This window comes from Oppia nitens, unplaced genomic scaffold, assembly GCF_028296485.1.
Source record: "Oppia nitens isolate AA-2021 unplaced genomic scaffold, nextdenovo-longstitch-racon4-pilon3 scaffold1_pilon_pilon_pilon, whole genome shotgun sequence".
Lineage (NCBI taxonomy): Eukaryota > Metazoa > Arthropoda > Arachnida > Sarcoptiformes > Oppiidae > Oppia > Oppia nitens.
The window spans coordinates 9,871,906-9,898,395 of record NW_026533199.1 but is presented as its reverse complement, the minus strand read 5'-3'; the positions used below and the strand labels follow the sequence as shown (position 1 = coordinate 9,898,395).

The 26,490-nt window shown below is 22.6% G+C and overlaps 4 protein-coding genes across 5 annotated transcripts; 2 read left to right on the top strand and 2 right to left on the bottom strand.

The window, feature by feature from the left end:
• Positions 1 to 1,951: 1,951 nt before the first annotated feature.
• On the top strand, positions 1,952 to 3,079 carry LOC128952256 (uncharacterized). The gene is made up of 4 exons (XM_054297614.1): positions 1,952 to 2,125; positions 2,215 to 2,234; positions 2,314 to 2,382; positions 2,569 to 3,079. Exons 1-4 carry the CDS (start codon positions 2,038 to 2,040, stop codon positions 2,935 to 2,937), a joined length of 546 nt encoding a protein of 181 aa, XP_054153589.1. The 5' UTR covers positions 1,952 to 2,037; the 3' UTR covers positions 2,938 to 3,079.
• Positions 3,080 to 4,981: 1,902 nt separating this feature from the next.
• Positions 4,982 to 5,605, bottom strand: LOC128951280 (putative gamma-glutamylcyclotransferase CG2811). The gene is made up of 2 exons (XM_054296529.1): positions 5,421 to 5,605; positions 4,982 to 5,290 (listed from the first exon to the last, which is right to left on the bottom strand). Exons 1-2 carry the CDS (start codon positions 5,577 to 5,579, stop codon positions 4,982 to 4,984), a joined length of 468 nt encoding a protein of 155 aa, XP_054152504.1. The 5' UTR covers positions 5,580 to 5,605.
• An 8,315-nt stretch (positions 5,606 to 13,920) lies between these two features.
• LOC128952189 (uncharacterized) lies at positions 13,921 to 15,147 on the top strand. 2 transcript variants are annotated; one of them, XM_054297536.1, is made up of 2 exons: positions 13,921 to 14,027; positions 14,092 to 15,147. In XM_054297536.1, exons 1-2 carry the CDS (start codon positions 13,979 to 13,981, stop codon positions 15,123 to 15,125), a joined length of 1,083 nt encoding a protein of 360 aa, XP_054153511.1. In that variant the 5' UTR covers positions 13,921 to 13,978; the 3' UTR covers positions 15,126 to 15,147. The 2 variants fall into 2 exon arrangements, with proteins under 2 accessions (XP_054153511.1, XP_054153510.1); XM_054297535.1 differs by having other exon boundaries at positions 14,089 to 15,147.
• Positions 15,148 to 16,462: 1,315 nt separating this feature from the next.
• On the bottom strand, positions 16,463 to 17,835 carry LOC128951279 (cytochrome P450 3A9-like). Its single transcript, XM_054296528.1, has 3 exons — positions 17,428 to 17,835; positions 16,551 to 17,019; positions 16,463 to 16,482 (listed from the first exon to the last, which is right to left on the bottom strand). Exons 1-3 carry the CDS (start codon positions 17,833 to 17,835, stop codon positions 16,463 to 16,465), a joined length of 897 nt encoding a protein of 298 aa, XP_054152503.1.
• Between the last annotated feature and the right edge of the window lie 8,655 nt (positions 17,836 to 26,490).

Sequence of the window (26,490 nt, the reverse complement as noted above, 5' to 3'; positions counted from 1 at the left end):
TTGAGAAAAATAAAAAAACGTAATTTTTTGTGTGCGTGTATGATTTTATAGTCGTAATTTTTGAACGGTAAGCAGTAACAAAAATCTGATTTCATAATTGAAATCTAGAGTAAAAATCCTATAAAATTGATACCTCACACGATACCTAGGTCTCATCATAGACCCTAGGGCCCATTTTTTTTTTTTTTTTTTTTTAATTTTTTTTTCGAAAATATTAACCCAACTAAGACTTAATATAAACTCATTTAGACCTTAAATAAAGATTTTAGCATTTTTTAGTGTATTTTAGATAAATTTTAATATTTAATTTTCAATTTACCCCCTGTAGACACTTTGGTTGTTGTTAAAACACCCAAAGTCAAAACTACACCCAAAGTCGAGCCACACCTGAACGACTATTTTTTATTTTTGTGTAAAAACCGAGGCACACCCGATTTAATTGCAATTAGAAGGTGAAATTTTCTGTATATATATCGCAAGTTTAGTTAAATAAATTTATCATTTAGTTTTACAACTACTTTTGTATAACTTTTTAATATTAATAATATTAATAACTATGCCTAAAGTTAATAAAACTAAACTTCATTCATGTGATTGCTGGTACAACAGAAAACCACTTCCAAACTGGCCGTCTCCATCAAATGGTATGTATTACTAAATAATTATATATATTTAAATAATTTTGTTATATTATATTAATATTTTTTTTATTTTTCAATAGTTTGCGAAAACAATAAGGTGTATAAATGCTCCCTATGTGGATACGAGGATTGGATCATATCTGCTGTCAAAACGCACATCGTTCGAAGACATTCAAAACAAGTTCAAAAGCATTTCGATGAATTTGGTGACGTCAGAAAATTTGTTGAAGTTTGGGACCTGAAGACGGAAGCGGTGGACGACAATATTAACTTGGAATAATAATAAATATGTATAAATATCTAACTGTGCTCTATATTAAAATATATTTATTATTATTAATACTATCTCTTATCACATGTTACATGAGTGTCGCCGCCGACGGCTATATCGGCTGTGATGGACTGTGCGGTCAATGCGATCGGCAGCTGAAGGCCAGTCCACTTGTAGATACTTACTGTCATATCGGCGACTATCGACAAAATACAACAAAATACCGGTGCTGTCAAACGTGGACCGATTATCGGTGTCTTCAAAATATTGCTCCCGCCGTCTGTTCAGCGGACAGTTGGCACAACTTTGACTCAGGAGTGGCCAATAAATCTAATCAGTTGTCAGAATCCCTTTGCCTTGAATATCCTTACGGCAGTAAAAAATGTTTGAACAAAGCCTATGGTGTTTATTGTGATTTTTATTTAATTTTTATTTTTATAACAATTTTTTGTTATTACTATAATTATTGTGAATAACTATTATTTAGATAAATTATTTTTATTTAATAATATTAATAATTTTTAAAAATCTAAAATTTACTATACATTTAACTTAAAGTTTATTTATACAAATTTAATTTTTACAAAAAAAAATATTTTATATTATACATAACATGATCCCAGTATACAATATTTTAATTTATATTTGTAAAAATTATTTATGCAAATAAATTAATCTTGACAGTTTCAAGTTTCATATGATAATAATTTAGTATATCAAATAAAATAAGATAAATTATAAAATATATCAGTCTATCATTAACTAATTAGTTGTAAACATTTTCAATAAAATTTTAATATTCATCTATTATTTATAAATATTTTTGTTTTTAAATATTATAAAACAATTTTTTAAATATTTATTAATCTATAAATTAAATTATTTTTCAAATTTGACAATATTTTAACAAATACCAGTTGTAATATTTTTAATCTTTTATGCAAATTATCTGATTACATATTAATTATAAATTAAAAAATATTTGAATAAAATATATAAATGTACAAAATATAAGAAATTTAGCTAATTAAATGTAATTACTAAATATAAAAATAATAAAAATAATATATTTTTAATATCATATATTGTACATAAAAATATAACTATTAAATATTTAAATAAATAATGAAATTATTTTTAGTGTTGTTACTTTGTAACATAATAATTGCTAACTATGTTAATGGCAAATTTGATAACACTTATGTTGAACCAGGTAAGATTATTTTATACATATAATTTAATTAAAAGTTTAACTAAATATTTTATATTAATTTTTTATAATTTGATTTATTTATAAAATAGTTAAAGTTCACACATACACAGTAAGTATTGTAAAAATCATTGTGTTTTTTTGTATTTATAAGTAAAAAAATTTATAAACATTTTATTAACTTTATTTAGATGAAAGGTCGATTATTGTATCCCCGAACATATACATGTAAATTACTTGATCTAACCGAAAACTATGTGGTAATTATTGAAAATATTTCATTAAAAGTGTTATCATTATAAAACAAAACAATTATTTATTAAATAAAATAAATATCCTATTTTAGTTTAGCAAGTTAATAACATTTAGTTTTTTGAATATTTTTTTTTGTTTAAAAATTAAGTACAATATTATTTTATTATTATTATTATTATTTAATTTGATAGAGTAACCAGGTTACTTTAGACATTATCAAAAAGGCCAGGGCATCGACACAGGTAACCACTTTTAATTATAAGCACATGGGATGGAAAGAGGCCAACACACTAGCCATGACCATGGTCAACTCGTTTATGGCGTCCACTAATGATATTGAACGGAACTCCTGTTTGAAGACTACCGGAACTCCAATTGAAAATAATTGTTTTAAGGAAATTGCAACAAAAATAAGCCAAGATCTCGATCGTGTGCACCGACACCCGCACACAATTATTGTGGCACCAGTAGCCATGCAGGCCATTGTCGTGGGCTCTGGTAAACAGCCTACCGTTGATGTTGGACTGGGACCCATATTTTTGCAAATGTTTGAATTTTAGTAATGATAATCTTAAAAAATAAACAAAAATTTAGAAACTAATAAAAAATTATTAGTTTTTTTTAGTTAATAATTATGATAATAAAATTAATACATGTTTAAGAAATGATAATTAGTTGCCATGAAAATTAAAAATAAATAAATTACTGTAAAATTTATCAAGTGTTTAATAAATAGATATAATATATATATAATTTTAATTTTTTTTATTTACTAAAAGAATTATCAGTAAAATTTAATAAACTTACTTTGTATTCAAAAACAGCACTTATTCTGATATATAAATAATTTATGTATTAATAAAGTATTTTTTTAGTCTTTGAGTAAAACAAATAGTTATTTATTTAATTAATTAAGCGTTATTTAGTTGTAATTTTTTAATTATATACATAAAACAATTTATATATTGTACTTTATAGTCAATTTAATAGTTTAAAAATCTTAATCATTAGCCAATAATTCGCATCCCTTAACATACTTGTGTTGTTCACTATTAAACTCTTCAATTAATTCAAGCTCCAGGAGCTCGGGTTTGAAATCGGTGACAAAATATGACCATGCTACACATACATTATCATTATTTTTGTTTTTGTTATTATTATTAGTAGTAGTAGTATCTGTTAACAGCACCCGTATCTCTCGTCTATCATATTTAACAACAATACCCGGTTGTGATTCCAAATAATCTAATCGGTCGAGCATTTTGTTACACACATAAAATAAATCGCCGATTATTTGCTTAAAAAATTATAAATAAAAAAAATTTTTAATAGTAATAATAATTCTAACTATAATTAGTTTAATATTTTTAGTAAAATTAAATGTACAGTAATTATTAGAAGGCTATTAAGCATTTTTAAAATGTTTTATTAACACTTTTATAATTATTAAATTATAGTTATAAATGTAAATTAAATAAACAATAAAAATAATATGAATAATTACTTTTCCAAAGTGTTGTTTATTTAGTAAGCATGGTAGATTATATTTGGATAATACTAGTAATGGCCATTTGTCTACAGTTTTAGCATGACCAATAAATTCAAGATAACCAAATTCATCCGGTTTATTGGCAATATGATGATGGTTAGCCTCGTTTAGTTTAAGTGTACCATACACAAATAATACATGTTTATCCATAGTATAATTTTGTAAATTTATTAAACAAAATTAATTTTTAAAATTAAGTTTATATTACAGTTTTATAAGATTACATAAACAACATATAAAGTAAAGTATATTATTTAAAGTAAATGTTAAATTATATAATTTTAGTACTTATTATATTTTATAGAAAATTTATATAAAAGAACTTAAGTTACAAAAAAAGTACTTAAATTGTATTTATATTTAGTTATAATTATAAATACAAACTAATCAAATACTTGATATTTTATAAATTCAATAAATTGTAAATTTGTAACAATTGTACTATTTGTATGATTGTAATATATAAATAATAATAACAATAATAGGATTACTATTTTTTAGACTTTTATAAATAAAATTTAGACATAACTAATACTATTAAAATATATTATCAACAATACATGGCTTAAATATTATTAGTATTTTTTTTATATTTTTACTATATTAATATAAAATTACTATTTTATTGATTAATCCATATGTCAGAGAAAATTTTTTTAGATTTGACACTTAAGTGATAAATAGATTAAAAAACATTTTAGTATAGTTTTTATGTGACAAAATTATTTGATATTATTATAATTATTAATATTATTATTATAATAGTGATAAATTAAAGCTTCAATGAAAAATATTTTTTAATTGTAAATATTTAATAAGGTAATTTTTTAATTTATTAACAAAATCTTGTTTTATAAAATATTAAACTAATAATATGAGAGTTAAGAAAGTTATAAAATTTTAGGAGAAGTATAGGGGAAGTAAATGGGGGTCAAATGAAAAAATCTAAAAATCTTGATGGGTATGTATGTACTCTTTTATTGTATTTTAAACGGCAATTTTTACAAAAATTCAAAATCAAAAAGGGGTCAAAATAAAAATTATTTTAGTATTTTTTATAAACCAGATATGTTATTAAGTCTACCGGCAATATCGTCACTGGGATTATAATCCATTGAAATATCAAATTCACAATCTTTAACATATCCCTGTTGTTCACTATTATAGTTGTCTATAGTATCCAACTCCAGGAGTTCCTGTTTGAAATCGCTAATAAAGTAAGTCCAGGCCATATGTACGGTGCCATCATCTAACAGCACCGGTATTTCGTATCTGTCGTATTTGAAAAATCCGGGCAACGATTCCATGTAATCGAGATGATCGCGCAATTTGTCGCACGTGCACAACACGTCACCGTAGATTTGCTATATAATTAATGTTTGTTAAATATAATACTAATAAATTAGTAATAATGTATAAATTTCCTAAATATTTTTAATGTTTTAACGATATAAAATGATAATAATATTATAGATTTAAAAATAATACAATTACCTTGCCAATATTTTGTTTGTATAGCAAACATGGCATACGATATTTTGTTAGTACCAATAGTGGCCATTTGTCTGCAGTTTTGGCCCGACCTATATATCTATAGGAGCCATTACCCTTACCATTGGCTATGTAATGATGATTGACCTCGTCAATTTTCATGGTACCATACAAAAAGAATAAATGTTTGTGCTGGCTCATATTTTAATAAATATATTAAACTTTAATTAAAATAATGATTAAAACTAAATAATATTTTTTCCTAATAATGTATTATATATTAGATTAAAAATTGTAATGATTGTTATATCATGATAACATATTTATGTTGCAAATTGCAATAATCTAATAAATGTCAATTATAAATAATAAACCAAAGATTTTTGTTTTTATCATAAAATGTGTATGGTGAAACTATTTGTAATATAAATTAATTGTTATACATTTTTAAGACATGTGATATACTGTAGTATTTTTTATTTTAGTATATTTTACAATCTATTAACTATTGTTTATATAATATTTAATAATATATATTAAACGTTAAAACAAAAATATTTAAATTTTAGTTAACAAATATTTTTATTATATTTGTAGAATTGGAAAATAAATTTATAAAATAATTGAAAATTTACTTTTATGAGATTCGTATTTTAATTTTGTTTTATAACATTTGTTATTTTTAACATTACATATAATTAATATTAATTTTACTTAATAATCAAAGTAACAAAATTAATCAATTTTATTATACATTTTGTTTTTAAATTTTAAAAGTTTAATCATAACAATTAATTTAAAAAATAAATTCTTTATAATGTTTGCAATAATGTTTGCATAATTCAAATTAGATTTACGAGTTGGACCAGAAAAACGGCACTAAATGGCATATAAGAAATGACATTTGCATATATATAATGTAAAATTTTAATTTAATTAATATGTTAACAACTATATAAAAGTATTATATACCAGAATTATTGCCATAACTCTTTGTTTTAGACATAACATTAAAAAGTGTTGTTTTCAGCCATCAATTGATCCAAAATGTCATCAATTATCAAAACCATTTATTAAATTATAAATAGTATGTAATTAAAATATTATATAATTATCTTAAGATTACTATTAATAACAATTATTAATTAAAATAATATTAATTACAAAACAAAAGCAAAGCACATGCTTTGATAAAAAAAACTACACACAAAAAAAATTGATGAAAAAAAAGTCGGACTCTCACAATGGAACATTTTTTCCTGTTTCTCTCAATTTTAAACAAAATATATTTTAACTTATAGTTTAACCATTACATTAATCAATTTTATAAAAATTATCACCTAATGGGAGGGTTAAAGGGTTTATTTAAGGGGTTAAAACTTAGCTTAAATTTAAATAAAGTAAATAAAAAATTTTATTCATGAAAATGGTAATTTATAAAAAAGTCATTAAAACACAAATTTTTCTTACAAATTGCACAACAAATAAAAGCAGTGTTTTTACATATATTACATTCAATTGATTCTAATTTAAATAAAATTTTGTTTACATTTGATAATTCATTATTATAATCATTATTATTATCATTATTATTATCAATATTATATAAGCAATTCCATGATTTTTTAAAAAATTCATTAAAAATATTTGAATTAAATTGATTAAACATTAATGACCATAATTTAATAATATTGTTTCTATGTTTTAATTGTATGTCTATATTTTCTAGTAAAACAAAGTTTGTTATACGCCTTACAAAATCCTTACAATACCTAAAGACCCCAACATCCAATGGCTGTAATTTTCCTGTCGCACGGGGAGGGATTGTAAGTCTTTTAAGCTTTTTACCAGAATTATTTTCGTATATTTTGTCGTCTTTCTGTCCGCCAAATGAGTCCAACAATAATAAACAATTCTCAGGCATATCGGGTAAAAATCCATTTTCAAACCTAATAATAATAAATGTAAATTCCAAGTGTGTTCTTCTGGCTAGGATATAACAAATTATAATATATAAAAATACTTACCACCACTTAATATGAGATTTAGTTAGCTTTCCTGAATGACTACAGGTGACAATTATGTTGGAGCAACTTATCAATGACTTTTTCACTATTGGACCCAAAACACCATTTGACTCTTTAAAGCAGATTAATATTTTAGGAAAAAAAGTTCCATCATTTCTAATGACTGGCATAACAGTGTATGAATGTGTACAATCAAATAAGGCTTTGACAGATAGAGATGTAGTTGTCTCTCCTTTATTAGTTAAAGTTCTCATTGAATGCATTTCATAATTTACTCCCGTTTGGTCAGTATTGCAGATCTCACTGTAATAAAAAAACAATTATTATTCCTAGCCACTAGAACACACTGGAAAATACCTTTTTTTATAATCACTTATTAAAGCATTAAATTCAATTTTAAATTGATTAATAGACTCATTCAACTTATCTTGATTAACGACTTCACGATAACTAACAATTTTAACTGCTTTTCGTGAAACAATTCTATTTCTTAATTTAAAATTTCTCATCCACGAAGAACTAGCTTTAATTTTAAAGTTGTCTTTATGAGCAAAATCCAATGCCCATCAAATCTACTGAATGAACGGGGAGAAATTTATCCCTGGCATTTTTATATTTGTTTAACACATAATTTTCAATTCGTTGCCATTTTTGCTTATAGTTGCCATTGTTTGCCACATATTTCTTAATTTGACTTAAATTTTCAATATTCTTCAATGAAAATCTTTTCATAATTGTTTTTCTCGAATGATTTTTGTGTTCATTGCAATAATTTACTATTTCTTGCATTCTTTCAAAACTTATCTTTAATTCTAAAGACTATAAAAAAAATTATCCCAATGTGTTCTAATGGCTAGGATTGATATTTAGATTTACCTTTTGTGGTGAGATTTCATAATCGGATTCTTGTTTTGCATTAGTAGTTGCGTTTTCAAACTCATTACTTTCAATGTCCATTAGTTCTCCGTCTTCGATAGTGTCATTAATATTATCAACAAAATTATTAATTAATTTAAATAAATTATTTGCATAATTAATTTCGTATTGATTGATATCACTATTGTTATTAACATAATTATCTTTAATTAATTTATTTAAAGTATCCAAAACATAAACATTAAAAGATTGCATTATATTGTCTTCTGTAATGTCAATTGTTTTGTCACGCAATTATGTATTGATATCTTTCTTTGACTTGCAGACAGGGTTGATAAATGAGATGATATTAGTTAATAGCTGTGAATAATTAAACACTTGTTTTTAATATAAATATTGATAATTTTCGTAACAAATTATTATATAAATAAAAACAATTATATATCTTTCAAAATGTAAACAAACAAAATAAAAGTTTTGTTATAAAAAATAATTATTTACATAACAGTTTTTAAAATGATTTATGAATTACAAGTCATAATATATTTATTTTGATATTTTATTATATTTTAATAGATATTCTGTTATATTTAATTAAATATTTTATTGATTATTATAAAATTATATTTATTTTATAAAAAATAATTATATTTTAGTAATATTAATAAAAAATAAACTAAAAAATAAAAAATAAATACTATTTGTGTGTTGTACTGGCTAGGATTCGAACCCGTGCTTTTTGGGTCAATGTGAGGCGACGTTACCATTGCGCCACACTGTCTAACATAAAACTATACTCTTAAAAGTTATCATAACTTTATTTAAATTTAAGCTAAATTTTAACCCCTTTAACCCTCCCATTGGGTGATAATTTTTATAAAATTGATTAATGTAATGGTTAAACTATAAGTTAAAATATATTTTGTTTAAAATTGAGAGAAACAGGAAAAAATGTTCCATTGTCAGTACTAACTAAACCGTATTTGTTTGTTTGGTTTGTTTACAAGTATTTTTTCTTGAAATTAGTTTCACTGTTTTATAAATAAATTAAATAATTTATACATTAATAACTAATAATTATTAACTAAATATCAATTAAATTACTTTTTTTTTCTTTGTTGGCCTCAGTGTCCGTCCGATATATATAGTATATTGTCGTCTTTGATGAGATTAATGTCATCAATCTCTCCCCCTCTTTGGTTAAAAAGCGTTTATATTGAACTCCAAACTTATCCGACGCCGAAACCAACAACTCATATAACGAATGGTCACCTGAAAGGCCTAACAATAAGAAAACAATAATCAATGGATGGATGAGTCGATGGATATCTCTATCTCTTACTTTGCCGTCGTGTTCGGTGCCGTTTCGGAAGATAACTACACGTTTCATCTCTTCAATAGACGTCAACAATAATCATCATTGAAATGAAAAACTAAATTGAAATTAATGGCCAAAACAAACAATAAGATAATTTTCAATAAGATTTTTATTAATATTATTTATTAATAAAACAAAACCTGTTTTAATTATTGCACAAAATAATAAGTGAGATTTTATTGGAGCTAATCATACACATGCGCAATATATCTCTCACTTATATAAGTATAACAAGATAAAAGGCCAAATATGTATAATACAATGTAAATTACATGAAAATTTTAGATTACAAAAACAAATTTAGCGCCACTTAGTAACAAAAATACTAAAATTCACAAACAAATACATGTTTTGTAATAATCATTATATTTTTATTTTGAAAAAATTTGAAATTAGAAAAATTAGATATTCAATTTAATTCTGGTATTGAAATATATTAATGAAATATTTAATATTAGTTTTAGAAAACAACGTTTCTAATAACGATATTGAAATTATATAACATTTTTATGTAATAATTTTAATAAAAAAATAAATATTTAATCATTGTTAATGTAATTTTTCTATAATTGTAAAATACATCCAGTACATTGTATTTTACTGTAATTTACAAAGCCAAAATTGAAAACCTTGTATTTTACCAACCCTGGTTATTACTGTATTTTTAAATATCTGAAAATTTATATAAATTTATAACAATGTTTAGTAACTTACAAATTATACAAATAGTGTTATTAATTGTTTGCTTAATTAGTTTGTTTAAAACTCATTAATCAATTGATGTTAAAAACGACCATTTTTTATAACTGTTTATGTCTTTCCAATAGTCCGGTCAATATTGAACTGTCCGTCAATAAGTCAATTGAAACAACACATGTCTCGCCATATTATACCCGCTTTGGGTTTCGGTGTTAGCCGTTATGGACAACATAACTATGTATAACCACATAGTAGTGTTGTGTATATATTCGCGATATAGTATAAGCATAAAAATATTTATATTTATAGTAACAGAATATAGAAAGTGAAATAATTTTTTAAAATTGAAATTTGTGGTAAGTATCATAATTTCAATTAATGATATGATACCCCACATGACTAAAGTTAAATTTATTTTGTTATAGTAAGTCATATAATTTCTTTCATAACTTAATTAATTTTAAGTTGGATTAGGAGTTCGTCTGGAAATGCTTTTATGTATTCTCAACTGGTTTATAATCGTTAATTAAATTTTCATTTATAATTTGTATTTTATAAAAGTATTTTTTACAAAAAATTTCAAAAATTCATAAAGTTTGAAGCTTTTCAATATTAATTTATCTAGATAAGTATTTATTTATTATCAATTATTATTGTATGATTACAAACTAGGATAAACTTAAATACTAAATATACTACAAAATTCTAAAATAAAGTTAAATCTATTATTTACATTATTTAAGTGTACTGTACTTACGTATTTGTAACAATCAGATAAATTAATTTATAAAAATAAGATAGCAACTTTCAAGATAAATAGCACAAATTTATTTTATATTGTAAATTAATAACAATAAGTGTAAAATCTATGAAAATTATTGATTAATTTTGTTGCATCTTAAAAGATAATCTGATAAACAAAAGTATATAAATATAATTTAAAAGCGAGTAATTATATATTTATTTTATTAACTAAATAAACAAATAATTTTTACTTTATTTTATTTAAATAAGTTAATAGTAATGCAATTAGTAAATAAAATTTTGTTTTTAGCTGTAATTGTAGTATCAGGTAAATTAATTTGTTTTTTCATTTAATAATATAATTTTAATTATAATTTTTTTTAGTAATAAATGCTACATCAATAGTACGGTTGACACTATTACTAAAGAGCAACTGTTGGCTGATATACATAACCTAACTAATAGTACAACTGTAGAGTTAAACCAATGGAAGTAAGTATAAAGGTTACGATGATTTGGCCAAACAATTGGACGGGTATTTGACTAAATTGTCGGGTATTCAACAAAATGTAGAAAAGGCAGACCCGACAACACCCGACGGAAAGGCAATCATTGATAGTATGGCTACAGTAATGGATAGTTTGTGCACCGATATCAACAAAATACTGAACACTGGAAAGACTAAAATAGGCAAAGATAACAAAGATATTGTATTACAATTGTCTATTAGTCTCTATGATTATCACAATAGTGTTAATGAATTTATTGAAAAATTGAAAAAATATGCAGATATTGTAATTTCAAGTTTAGATTCAATCAAAATAGTTGAGTTAATTGATGTTAACAAAAATGATACTAAAATTATTGATACATTGGTTAAAAATGTGACCCTCATAACTGGCTCATTGATCATCAATTTGGAGAGTGTTAGCCAAATAACTAAAGACCAATTGATAGATAAGCTCAACAAAAATATTCAACAAACAGATAAATATGTCGTAGAGTTTAGATCGAAAGGCTATGAAGAGTTGGCAACAAAAATGGCAACATTTTCTGAAAAATTAAAATCAATGTTGAATACTGTGGAAACAACAGATCCCAAGACACCCGATGGTCAACAACAGATTGATAGTATAGCAGTGGTTAGGGAACAGATGGAAAAGGATTATATGAATGTGTCACACGAAGGGTTGACACAAATTGGCAAAAATAATAGACAATTAGTTATAAAATTGGCCCAAAATGTCGACACTTATAGAAATAATGTGATTGAGGCGAGCGATAAAATTGCAACAATGAATGACATAGTAGTCTCTAAATTGGACACAACTGTCCTCAGAGGTCTACAAAATCATTGTACCAATGATAACACAGTTGTTCAAAATATGATGAAAAAATGGTGATTTTAAATAGTATATACTTTATAAAATCATCATTTTTTCATCATATAAAGTATATTTATGATAGGTTTGCTATTTAAAAAAAATTATTATTATTTATTATAAAAATATTTAATGTTATTAAATTATAAATATTTAAATGCAAAATAAAAATATATTAAAAGTTTTTATATAATAGTATTTATATATTTATTATATAAACAATTATTATATCATATTAATAATATTATTTATAAGTAATAAAATTAAATAAAAATTCTAAATATTAATACAAAAGTATAATATTAATAGTGTTTAAAATAATAAAGTATGAAGTTTAAGTATACAAAAAAAAATTACAAATATATCATTTTTAAGTTAATAAAAGTAAAATTTTTATACTTATAATGTCTATTTTTATCATATTTGTTTTTTATAATTATACAGTATATCAATGTTATGCCAATGTAATATTTTAGTAAGTTATGACAGTATTTTCTTATTCAATATTAACATTTTTATTATAATAATACTAACTTATTAGTTTTATAAGAAAATTATTAATATTGAATAAAATAAGACTGTAATAACTTATTACTAATAACTTATTAAATATTAAAATAAAATTAGAATTGTATAAATTTACTAAAAACACTATCCTATCAACAATAATTTTGTTTTTTAAAAAACTTAATATACTTCAATTTAATTTAATTGAAGTTTTTAATTATTTTTAAAATTATAAAAGCTACGATTCATTTAATTATAACTAGATTATTTCAATTATTATTAATATATACATGATTTTTATTCTAAAAAAATTCACTAAAATGTTATGAAAAAGTTTTTTTTGTGTAGTTTTTATTAAAATTATATTTATTAAAATAAAAATAATTAATTTTTATTTTCAAGAATTGTGACATAATTATATTTTTTTTAAATAAAATAAAATACTAATTATTATTTTATAAAATTATTTTATTTTTTATAAAGATAAAATTTATAAAAATATAATTATTCATTTTACTATTACATATAAATCTTTTTTTCAATTATAAGTTCTAATTAAAAACTATTTTATAATAATTTTGCAATATATATAAGTGCAATTGTTTTTAAATTATCGATAATTTAGATAAATACATTGTAAAAAATAGAAAAATTAATACAATATTGATAATTTTAACAAAAAATAAGTTACAAAATACTATTGATATAATATTCACATTATATACAGTACTATTGTTTAAATATATATCGTATATAACTTATATATAAAATATGTAATGTGATTTGTTTCACAATAATTAAGTAAGTTTTTTCTGTTTAAAACAATTTGATTAGATATAAGCTTATTAAATAGTATATATAAGAAAATGTTTCAATAAATAATTATAATTAACAAATTATTAATAATATCACAGTTAGAATACTATATTTACTACTAGTTTTTTAAAAATGCAATTATTAAAACAAATATTGTTATTTGCAGTTATTGTAGTATCAGGTAATTATTATTAATATTTTTACTAAATTAATTGTTTATATAATAATTGTTTAATTTTCAGCAGTAAAAGCTTCATCACTTGTATGGATCAAATCAAATGAATTGGAGGCCGATATCACTAAAGAGAAATTATTGTCAGATATACATAACATAACCCATGAAATAACCAAATTGTCTGCTGAATGGAAAGCTAAAGGTTGCGATGATTTGGCCAAACAATTGGACGTATATTTAACTAAATTGTCGGGTATTCAGCATAACGTAGAAAAAGCTGATCCCAAGACAGTTGACGGACAGGTAGTTATTGAAAGTATGTCCATAGCGTTTGACAGTTTGATCACTGAAATAAAAGAAACAGTTATTATTGGTAATCGACAAATTGGCAAAAATAACAAACAAATAGTCAAACAATTTGCATACAATTTGTTTTCTTATAACAGAAGTTTAACTGATTTTATAAATAAATTGAAACGTTATGAGGATAATGTACTGGAAAAAATTAATTCAACAAAACTTAATCAACTAATTGATTTGGCCAAAAAAGATACCCAGATTATTGAATCAATTGTAAAAAATTGGACAACCATAACTGATTTTGGGACAGCCTATTATCAAATTGGTAGCTTATCACCTACCAAAGCTGAGTTAGTTGATTTGCTCAATAAAGATATTGTAACGACAAGTAAATATGTAACTGAATGGCGGGGTAAAGGCTATGAGGAGTTGGCCAAAAAAATTACAGTAATTGATACAAAATTGAAGTCAATGTTATCGAGTGTGGAAAAAGCAGATCCGAAAACACCTGACGGACAGGTCCTCATTGAAGGTATGGCTGTGGCCCGGGAACGGGTCCAACAGGACTATATTAAACTGATTACTGAAGGAAATCAAGAAATTGGCAAAAATAATAGACAATTAGTTGGAAAACTGTCGGACACTGTAGACAACTATAGGAAAGTGGCAGAAATTTTAAGCAATAAGATTCAATCAATTGATGATATTATAGTCTCAAAGTTAGACACATCAGTGCTTAGAGTATTACAACAACAATCTATTGATAATAACAAAGATATTCAAACAATGAGCAGAGACTGGTAATTAAATATATAATTTATAATAAGTTATAATTATTATAAATTTGTAATAAAATAAAATAATACAATATGTTTATAATATTGAATAAAAATATTATGTTAACTTAAGTATTTTTTAACATCAAATTTAATGTATCTATTTATTAAATAAACAACTATTAAGTTTGTAATTTTATTATTTTAATAATATTATTTTAAAAATTTCAATTAATTATTTTTCGAAAAATACAAAATAAAAAACTTATTAACATTTTATAGTATTAATTAATTTTTTATTAATTCTTAATTTATAAAAATATTATTGTTACAAATAATAAATCTCATTATTTTATATTAATATTGATTTTTCACTCAAAAGTTCTAATTAAAAACTATTTTATAATAATTTTGCAATACTATTATCAATAAGTGTTTTAAATTATCAACAATTGAAGATAAATATAGATATATTGTCTAATATAGAGGAATTAAAACAAAAAATGTTTAATAATTTTAACAAAAGACAAAACTATATTGTATTAAAAATATATTAAATATAAACTTATCAGAAACTTTTTATATATTTTCATATACTTTAAAATTATTCCTAAATTTATTGTAGATTTCCGTGAATTTTTTTTTTAAATAAAAAATATCTTAAAAAATACAATTATTAGTTTACAAAATATTTTAAACTTTTAAAGCTTTTAAGATAGTTTGATAATACAGACCATATTATATTTATATAAGTATTGGTGCTCTAATTATAAGTAATGGGTTTACCAATAATTAAGTAATTATTTTTTAAAAAAACAATTATTAGATATAAGCTTATAGTTTCAGTAAATAATTATAATTAACAAATTATTAATATCACAGTTAGAATAATATATTTACTACTATTATAGTTTTTTTAAATGCAATTATTAAAACAAATATTGTTATTTGCAATTATTGTAGTATCAGGTAATTATTATTAATATTATTACCAAATTAATTGTTTATATAATAATTGTTTAATTTTCATAACTTTATAAGTATAATTTAGTGTTGCAATATCACTAACAGTAGATAATAATTTAAATATTTAGATATAATATTAGTGTATATTTATTGATAACTAATTATTTTTTATTTTTCTAGTTAAGATATTATAAGCACACATAAAAATAAAATCATAATTTATAAATTTAATAAAATAAAAATTTAATTTACAAACAATTAACAAAATAAATAATAATAATAAATTATCTAGATTCAATTTTAACAAACAATGATTCGGGTGTATGTTTGTAATGTTCAAATATTTTGGAGAATTTTAATTCAGTTTTTATATTATTATTAAAAATATGATCACTACTATCACATCTGACTAATCGATACTTTAACAATAACCGGGCGATTGTTAGCTTAACACTCATTGTGGCAAATCGTTTGCCAACACACATACGACTGCCGGCGCCAAACGGTAAGTATGCATACGGTTGTATTGAATGCCTATTGGCCGGTAAAAACCTGTCCGGATTGAAACAATTGGGCTCCGGATAGTAATCTGTACAGTAATGTACAGCATGTTTGGCAAACTCGACTGCCTGTCCTCTGGCTATAACTATACCGGTATCACCCAATTGGTAGTCACTGGCGGCTATCCGTCCTTCGCGCAGTGTTGACGAATTCAGACGCAACGATTCCGCCACTACTGCGTCCAAGTAGTCATTGCGCAACAATCGGTCACAATCTAACTGTTCTTCTCTATTATCCATACAATTTGCAATTAGTTCATCGTATAGTCTGTCCTGTATCTGGGGATTGGTAGCTAAATCATAGGTTATAAAAGCAATAATTGTTGAATTGGTACAGGAGCCCGCCTCAAACATAGCAAACAAATTGGCGACAACTTCATCACAGGTTATATATTTCTTATTGTCGTTACAAATATTATTATTAATATCAGCTGGATAAAAAAAGTATTTTTTAATTATTATGTATTAATTTAAATAGTTTTTACAATAGAAAATTTACTAATTGTTTTTAATTAAAAATATATTTTGTATGTAATTATTAAATATATTAAATTACTTTTTAATTAGAAAAACTATAAGTATTAACTCTTTATCCAAATTATTATATTATTAAATATATTAAGAATTAATTTATAATTCACTATAATTGGTACATTTTAATTTCATTTTAAAGTTTAATAATTATATTTTATAATTATACTATAATATTTTAAATAATTAAATTATTTTCAAAAAAATAAATACTTACTATTTTTATTATTACAAGTAAACAAAATTTTATTTGTATGCATCAAATAGCCTAACAGGTTCATCACCATATTGTAGAGTATCAGTTGTTGTTGAACTATCATTGTTTATCAAACGTTGTTTTATTTGTTCACTGGTTAATTGGACAAACACATCCAGTAGTCTACTGGGAAAGGGATGTGTAATGTTAAACAATAGACGGAGTAGTGAACCGGGCATAAGTAGCAACAGTAATATCCGCCAATGGGATGGAGTTAGTATACCACTTAACGATTGATAGACACCAGAATTGACATCAATCGTGTCTATAGAGAACATACAGGACATCATAACCGACAAACCATAGTCATTGTAGAGCTTAATCATGTTGAGCACCGTTGGTTGTTGTTGTCCATCATTATTGCTGACATACCGGTCTATACGATCGGTTAGCCGATTGATTTGACGGCCGATTCTCAGTTCCATTGTTTGCATTTTTTTGTGGAAAAAAGTGAGCTAACAATTGGCCGGACGCGAACCCACTGATCGTCTAGACTATTGTCCAAACTTTGGCGGCAAACCTGATGGCCGTCGGGTGTCAGGAATACATTAGGCGATCGATTTCGAAACAAATGAAAATCTTTGATTAAAATTAGTTTCAATAGACTCGGATCGGCAATAGTCAGCACCGGTTGGTTGCCATCGAATGTACTAAAATAAAATGAATGTTTAATTTTAATTTTTATAATCAGAAATTATTGTAAACTTACCCGTAAACTTTACCATAGTTATTTAATCTTTCAATTTCTACTAATGATTTAGATTTGAACAGTTCCTGCCATAGATTACCAAAATAGACGATGGGTTTGGGTCCCGGTATTCCACGTTTAGACCAATAATTGTAATTTTGTGTTAAATATCTAAAAATAATATTTTATAAAATAATATTATTTAATAATATTTTTTCGTTAAATTACGCAATTAACTTTAAAAAATAAAAATACATACATGTAACAAACAATAAGTAAACATAACATATAAAATGCTAATTGCAACATTCTGTAATAATGAATTTACGTTATTTTTTAATATTTTATTTTATTTTAAAATAATGAATTATAAAACTAATATTATATTAGCAATAGCTTACATCATATTTATATATAATGTAAACAATTATAATTTGAAAACATTGTATAACTCAAGCACTTACAGTATAAATGCTTAACTTCTTTCATATTTCTAGAAACATTGTGACCAATAATTAAGATAAGGAAATATAACTCTTATTTTTTATAAAGAAATTTTTTAATTATTATTTATAAATAAATATATGTTTTATGAGATTTAAGGTATTTTTTATATTGGATTATAATCAATTAAAAATAATAAACTATCAATAGAATTTTAATAAAACATAAATTTTTTTATATAATAATATAAATATATAAATTTTAAAATTAATTAATTAATTAAAAAATGATATAGAAATTTCATATTATATTAATAAAGTCAAATACAACTGGGATTTTCTTCTAATAAAATTATTATTATAAATTAGAAATATTTATATAACTATCATATTATGAAATTAATGGGATTTTAAATTAATTAAAATAAATCAATAAAAATTAATATAAGAATTTAATTTTTATTTATAAAATCTATTATAATTTAATTAACTAGTTTTTTTTACAAATTTTTAAATCATAAATTTTAATAATGTAGCAATTATTATACAGTTTTATATGTTATATTATGTTTTATGTTATATAAATGATTTTATATTTTACATATACTGTACACTCTATATATTTTACAGTTAGTGCAGTTATTTTAAAATAAACAAAATGTACTTTAATTAATTAATTTAATTTATATGAAAAATAAAAACATAGTAAAGAAATAAATTATAATTTAATATTATATTTGATATAATTTATAGTATAGAAATTTTTTATAAAACTCCAAAATAATAAACTATACAATCACTCTCTACCTATTGGCTTAACATTTGTTATATTTCTATCTATTTTTAATACTAATAGTTACACAAAGTTACACAAATTGGTCTATTTATATATACATTATTTTTATATAATTAAAATATAAATTTGTGTAACTTTTTATAACTTGTAGTAAGAAATTTCAAAAATATGATAAAATGTTTGATAATTTAGCAAAAACAAGTTATACAAAATACTATAATAATCATATGTATTATTTTATCTATCAATTATTATTATAGTTTAATTAAATTTAAGATAATTAAATAGTATATAAAAAGCAGAAATATTATAATTTAAAAATAATTAATTAAAATTAATATATTACTAGTTTAAATAATATATTGTTTTATATTATTATAGTTTTATAATAATGCAATTATTAACAGAAATATTGTTATTTGTTACTGTAATATCAGGTAAATAATAATTTAAAAATAAAAATAATATATATATTGTATATAGAGTTTTTAATATAATAATTTTTTGAATGGTTTATTTAATTTTCAGCAATTAATGCTTCATCATTAATATGGATCAAATCAAGTGAATTGGGCGCCGATATAACAAAAGAGCAATTGCTGTCAGATATACATAACATAACCGATGAAATAACCAAATTGTCTGCTGAATGGAAAACTGATGGTTACATTGATTTTGTCAAACAAGTGGACGAATATTTGATTGAATTGTCGGGTTTACTGCATAACATAGAAACAGCTGATCCCAAGACAACGGACGGACAGGTAGTTATTGAATGTATGGCCATAGCGTTGAACCGTTTGCGCACTGATATAACAAACACAGTTACTGAATGTAAAAAGAAAATTGGTAAAAATATTAAACAATTAGTTTTAGAGTTATCGAGCAAACTATACAGTTATAACTATAGTATAAGTGATTTTCAAAAAAAAATTATCACCCTGGGAAGATAGATGGCTAGAAAGGATGGAAACAACAAAAATAATTGAGCTTGTTAATTTGGCTAAAAATAACACCAAAATTATTGAATCAATTGTTGAAAATAATTTTCCAACTAATTTGATGATTGCCTATTTGGGAACGGGTGGTAATGGATATAATATTACTAAAGATGAGTTGATAAAGTTGATCAATGAAAGTATTGAAACAACCAATCATTATGTCAGTGATTGGCAGACTAAACATAACGACAAATTGGTTACAAAAATGCTCGCATTTAATACAAAATTGAAGTCAATGTTGTCGAGTGTGGAAAAGGCAGACCAGAAAACAACCGACGGTAAGGTACTTATTGATTCTATGACTGTAGCACTGGAAGTGATAAAACATGAATACTATACACTTATCAATGATGGAAATGTAGAAATTGGCAAAAATAATAGACAACTATTGATTAAATTGTCCGATACTGTGACCGCTTATATAAAAGCAATAGATGTGTTGTACAATAAGCTTAAATTGTTAGATGATATTGTAGTGTCAAAGTTGGACACAAAATTGTTTAAACTATTTATGCAACAATCCATTAATGATAAAACAATTATTCAAAATATGAACAAAAATTGGTAATTCAAGTTGTTATATGAAATAATGAATAATAATTAGTATTTTGTATTAAAATAACATACTATTGAATGTATAGTTATAAAATTGAATAAAACATTTTAAGCATTTTATTATTTTAATGTTAAAATTTATTAATTATAGCATATTTGCAATTAATTAATTAATAATATTTTATATGTATTTATATGTTATATTAAAATTTTTTAGAAATAATGTTTCAGAACTCATATTTTTAATTGTTTTGCAAATTTAAAAATAATATTTATTAATAACTTATACAAAATATGTTTAACTACATAATAATAATTTTGTTTAAGTTTTCTTTAAACAAACTTCATATTTATAAAAAAAATAGTAATAAATAAACTATTTTTTTAATTAATTAATTAATAGTTAAATTATCTTTAAATAGACATCGCAAGGGTTCGGTTTCATTAACATCTCGTTTATAACGTTTGCATTCAAAATAGCTTTCACACAAACATTTCTATAAAAATAATTATTAATAATTATTTTATGGTATTTTATATTAAATATTTTATAAATGAGTTATTGTCAAAACTATTAACAAAAATTATAATAATCAATAACAAAAAAATATACCCTATTTTCACAGTCATTCCAATACATAAGTCTTGGTTGACATGAGTAGAAAAACCGGGGTCGGGGGGCATCCAAATCAAAGGCACAACACTCACTGGCACCACAATCCCGGTCCTCGGTTTCGGGATGACATGGCTTAAACTCGCCATTTGCTACCATAGCATATATAACTAATATAACAACAAACAAAACTATGAATTTCATTGTAGTTTTATTAAAATTTTATATTCTTAAAAAAACTATTAAATTAATTAAAATTTTTATTAAATTTATTTTTTTGAAATACTACTTATAAATGTTTAATTAATTTGAAAATTTTGTCTGATTTTATACAATTATATAATCTATTTTGTGCTTCAGTGTAGGTCATACCCCATGAATATAGTCTATAACCCCCAGTATTCAATATAACTTCAATACTTTATGTGGGTATACCACTGCAATTAATTTTAATTAATTTTTTTAATATAAAAGTAATTAGTTTTGTAAGTAAATACTTGAAAACAAAAACACATTTTTAAGAAATTATTTAAAAGATAATTATTAGCAGACAGTTATTAACAAATTTATAAAACAATTAATTGTGTATTGATTAATTTTTATATTAATCAATTATTTTATCTATGAGTACACGTATAGTACGCCAACATATACTACAATCCAGTACATCCAATCTTACATTTCAATTTTACATTTAAGTTTCAGAAAAAATTAATTTTTTATATATAAAATAATAATTTGTTATTGATTTATATCTATCAATGTTGTTGTGAGAGAGGCATATTAATAAAATAGTTAAATTATACTTATAATAATAATAACAAATTTTATGACTAGTGATGCTTTGATGACTGTCCACTGGTTAGTCACCAGATTATCACTGGTCACACATATTGTTAATAATTAGTGAATTAATATTATTTTTCTAAAAATTAATTTTGTTATTAAAAAAATTTTTTTAAACTAATTAAATATTTAGTAACTTATATTACTATATAAAAATTGTATAATTTGTTTTAAATCGTTTATAGTTTTTGTTACTGTTGTATTAATTATTATTATTATTTTTAAGATATATTACATACAATTGACATTTTGTTGATTTATGATAATTTTAATCTATAAATCACTTAATAAATTAATAAGAATGTCATATAATAAGGGGTGATTAAAATATTACGTTCTCATTTTTTAAAAAAGAAACTGGAAATAAGACTCTCTATTCAATAGTAATATATTTATTCAAACTGTTATTATTATAATATTAACTTTGAAAAAAATAATCCCTTAAATCCATTAAGTTATTAATATTTTAAATGCGAAAGTTCCTTAATTTCTCTACCCCTCCCCATTGTTCGCTTTGACCGACACCCCCCTCACCGAGTGATAACTTAATATGAGAATCACCGCTAATAAGTTAAAATTTTAAATTCTTAGCAATTTATTTACTCATTTGATTAATAAGTGATCTTGTTTATTTTTGCAATATAAACAATCATTATCATAATTTTGTAATTATTTTTAATAATTTTTACTTTAATGTTTAAGTTAAAATATTTAACAGAACATTTATATAGGCAACTATATATATTTAATATTTAAGATGAATTATTTTATTAAAATTAGATTTATTTTAGGAATAATATAATATTCATTGTTACATTAATATATTATTAATATATTATACAATAGATATAATATATTTTAATTAGTTATTGACATTTTTTTTAAGTATTTACATATAAATAGATAAAATTAATTAATTTAATTATATTTAATATTTGAATAATATTTTGTTTTATTTTACAATACTCCATACATTGATATACAGGTACAATATGTATTATACAATATCAATATTATAACAAGAATATCATTATAAGCTATAATATGATATTAACATATATATATTTATAAGTATTTATACACACACACACACATATATATACTACTATTACAATGATAATGTCTAAAATAATATAGTATATTAATTTATATTAAATAGTAAAATTTATATTAAATTTCTATGATAATTATTTTAGTTATCATATTAAATATTATAAATCTATAATGGATTCAAATTTCAAAAATACTTTAATTTATTTTGCAAATGTTGTAAATTATATACAAACTCCTCCAGCAAATAAATATTGGCAATTATTTGTACAAAATATTAATATGACAGTAATCGAGTGCAATGATTATTATAATTATTCAAATAATTTATTAAATAAAACAGCTGATCATATATCTATGATTGTTAATAGCGATTTTGTATGCAATTAAAATTTATATATTAATGAACTAATTATAAAAATAGTTTTTTTTAGTTAATAAAATAATTACATGTATATTTAATTTATTTATATAACTATTTAATCATATATTTAAATGTAGATGTTTTTATACGATTTAAATGAAAAATCAAAATTAATGGGCACAACTACACTGTTATTTTTAATGGATGTTTCAAAACAGATTAACATAAGGTATTATTAAAATTATAAATTTTATTTATATTACTTAAATAGGTAACTAAATATTATTTTTAGTCAATAAAGTAACAAAAAAATTATAAAATTATTTAAAATTAATCTAAAAATTTAAAAAAAATTTATATATTTAAAAAAAATACTTTTAGCTTAAATTTGGTTGTTAATAATTGTTTTGAAAATCTAACAAGATCATTGGTTAATTTGACTAATAACTATGATAATTTAATTGTAAACGATCTTGAACATTATCAATCACATAATTACGAGTTTATGACTTATGTTATGCACAATTATAGTTGCATTCGGCCACTCTACATGTATAATAAATTTACTATAGTAAGTCCCAAATTGTTAACAGCATTGCCACCATTGATTAAAATACACAAAACATTTCAATGGTCAATATGGTTGCTAATACTATTTGCAATGATCTACACTTTAATCCTAGATATTAGTATTAGAAAATTATTAAAATTTTACAATATATCTATTAATAAATCAATATGGTCGTATATAAAATCACTAATTGGTATTGGTGATAGATATATGTACGCTAACAAAAATATGGTCTATATTACATGGTTTATGGCAATTATGCCCATTTGGATGACTATTCAAAATATATTGTATTCAATAATGGTTAATAGGTATATATATTTATACAAAATATATATATTTTTTAATGTATTGAAACATTATTTATATAAATAGAAATAAATTAATCTATATTTTTATTGTATATAGAGATTATCATTATTATGAATCAATTGGTGAATTACTAAATACAAATTGTGATGTATTTTGTGTTGATTTAAATTATAAAGATTTAAATACTAAAAATCTTTTTAGATATTATGAGCCAACAATGCGCCTAAAATTTTCTAAGCTAACTAAAAAATTGAAAATTGTTAATTCACCAGATAATTATAATTTGGTACTTAAATGGCTAAATGATCCTAGTACACTTAATTCAATGTTGAAAAATAAAGCGGCCATATTTGATAAAATATTTGCCGAAACATTTGCGCCATATTTCGGACGATTTTTTGATTTACATATTGGCGATACATTTTTGCCGCTATTGATTTCACCATTATGTTATGGACATAATTTTTCCAGGACATATAATATTGATTACATTGAAAAACAGTATGCAATTTTTTTACATCCATTTTCACTTATATTTTTCACTTATTAGTTATTTTTATATTCTTATTACTACAAAAACAAATCTACTAATTACTTATATACAGTATATACTAAATAAATATTTTGCATATTTTCATATTTGTATTTTGTACACACTTTTATATATTTATTTTTATGTGCATTTTATTTTATTTAACTACTTAAATAATAAATTTATAACTATTTTTAGAAATTTTTTTGTTGATATTTACACGTTATAAAAACATATGCTAAAACAATATACTATGTATTATTTATATATAATATTTAATTATTTGATAATATTTTTATCTATAAATTATTTTAGGTCATCAAAAATGTTTGAAAGTTATATAATGCAAAATTATATGAAATATCAACAAAAATTTGTATTTGAATTAAGTGTATCACTATTGAAATATATGTTTAGTACACCTGGTATTCTCAATAACAATGATAAAAATATTGAAGATTATTATCAACAATCATTGTCTGAACATGATTATACATTGACCATGGACCAATTTAAATCATTATTCTACTATATACTATATGCATTGATTTCAAGTATTATAACATGTTTATTTGAAAGATTGTTTTTTAATAAATTTATTAAAAAACAAAACAATCAATCAGTTTCGGATAAAATACTAACTCACCGATTGGCGAGAAGCTATCAGTCCTTATCTTACAGGTATAGGTTTTCCATTGAAAAAGGTTAGTATATGGGCTTATGATTGCTAACCAACATATCATTGAGTGAAAAAACTTTATAACATGTATTAATTTATATCATAGTATTATTATTAATTTAATTATACAGTAAATTTATATAAAGTTGTTACATAGTCATATTCAATATTCTAGTAATAATAAAAACATTATATTAAACTTTATATTTTAATAAAAATAATATTGTGCTTTATTTTTTAAAAAACAAATAATATAATTAATTTATTAAGTTTTTTGTAGTTGTCGACACTCATTATATTAATGTAAGTTTTGCTTACTTTGTTGATCACAACTTTGTATCCGCAAACTAGCGGTAAATTTCTGGACAAATGTTTCGAGGAGATCGGCTCCTCTTCATCAGCAGTGATGGTCAACTGACTCCCTAACCCTGACTTCACTTATGGCTATTAAGGCAACTGTAAGTGTCAGGTCTGACCCTCAGTTAACCATCACTGCTGATGAAGAGGAGCCGATCTCCTCGAAACAATTGTCCAGAAATTTACCGCTAGTTTGCGGATACAAAGTTGTGATCAACAAAGTAAGCAAAACTTACAAATAATATAAATTTTATTGTATTGTAAATTTTATAT

What these genes read in the sequence shown, in the direction of transcription:
- LOC128952256 (XM_054297614.1), top strand. Translation starts at nt 2,038, where the DNA reads ATGAAATTATTTTTAGTGTTGTTACTTTGTAACATAATAATTGCTAAC. An exon ending in TAACACTTATGTTGAACCAG is followed by an intron (nt 2,126 to 2,214) that starts GTAAGATTATTT and finishes TTTATAAAATAG; the next exon opens with TTAAAGTTCACACATACACA. An exon ending in TTAAAGTTCACACATACACA is followed by an intron (nt 2,235 to 2,313) that starts GTAAGTATTGTA and finishes AACTTTATTTAG; the next exon opens with ATGAAAGGTCGATTATTGTA.
- LOC128951280 (XM_054296529.1), bottom strand. Translation starts at nt 5,579, where the DNA reads ATGAAAATTGACGAGGTCAATCATCATTACATAGCCAATGGTAAGGGT. An exon ending in ACAAACAAAATATTGGCAAG is followed by an intron (nt 5,291 to 5,420) that starts GTAATTGTATTA and finishes TTAATTATATAG; the next exon opens with CAAATCTACGGTGACGTGTT.
- LOC128952189 (XM_054297535.1), top strand. Translation starts at nt 13,979, where the DNA reads ATGCAATTATTAAAACAAATATTGTTATTTGCAGTTATTGTAGTATCA. An exon ending in TGCAGTTATTGTAGTATCAG is followed by an intron (nt 14,028 to 14,088) that starts GTAATTATTATT and finishes TTTAATTTTCAG; the next exon opens with CAGTAAAAGCTTCATCACTT.
- LOC128951279 (XM_054296528.1), bottom strand. Translation starts at nt 17,835, where the DNA reads ATGGAACTGAGAATCGGCCGTCAAATCAATCGGCTAACCGATCGTATA. An exon ending in TACAATATGGTGATGAACCT is followed by an intron (nt 17,020 to 17,427) that starts GTTAGGCTATTT and finishes AACGACAATAAG; the next exon opens with AAATATATAACCTGTGATGA. An exon ending in ACCGTTTGGCGCCGGCAGTC is followed by an intron (nt 16,483 to 16,550) that starts GTATGTGTGTTG and finishes TTATTGTTAAAG; the next exon opens with TATCGATTAGTCAGATGTGA.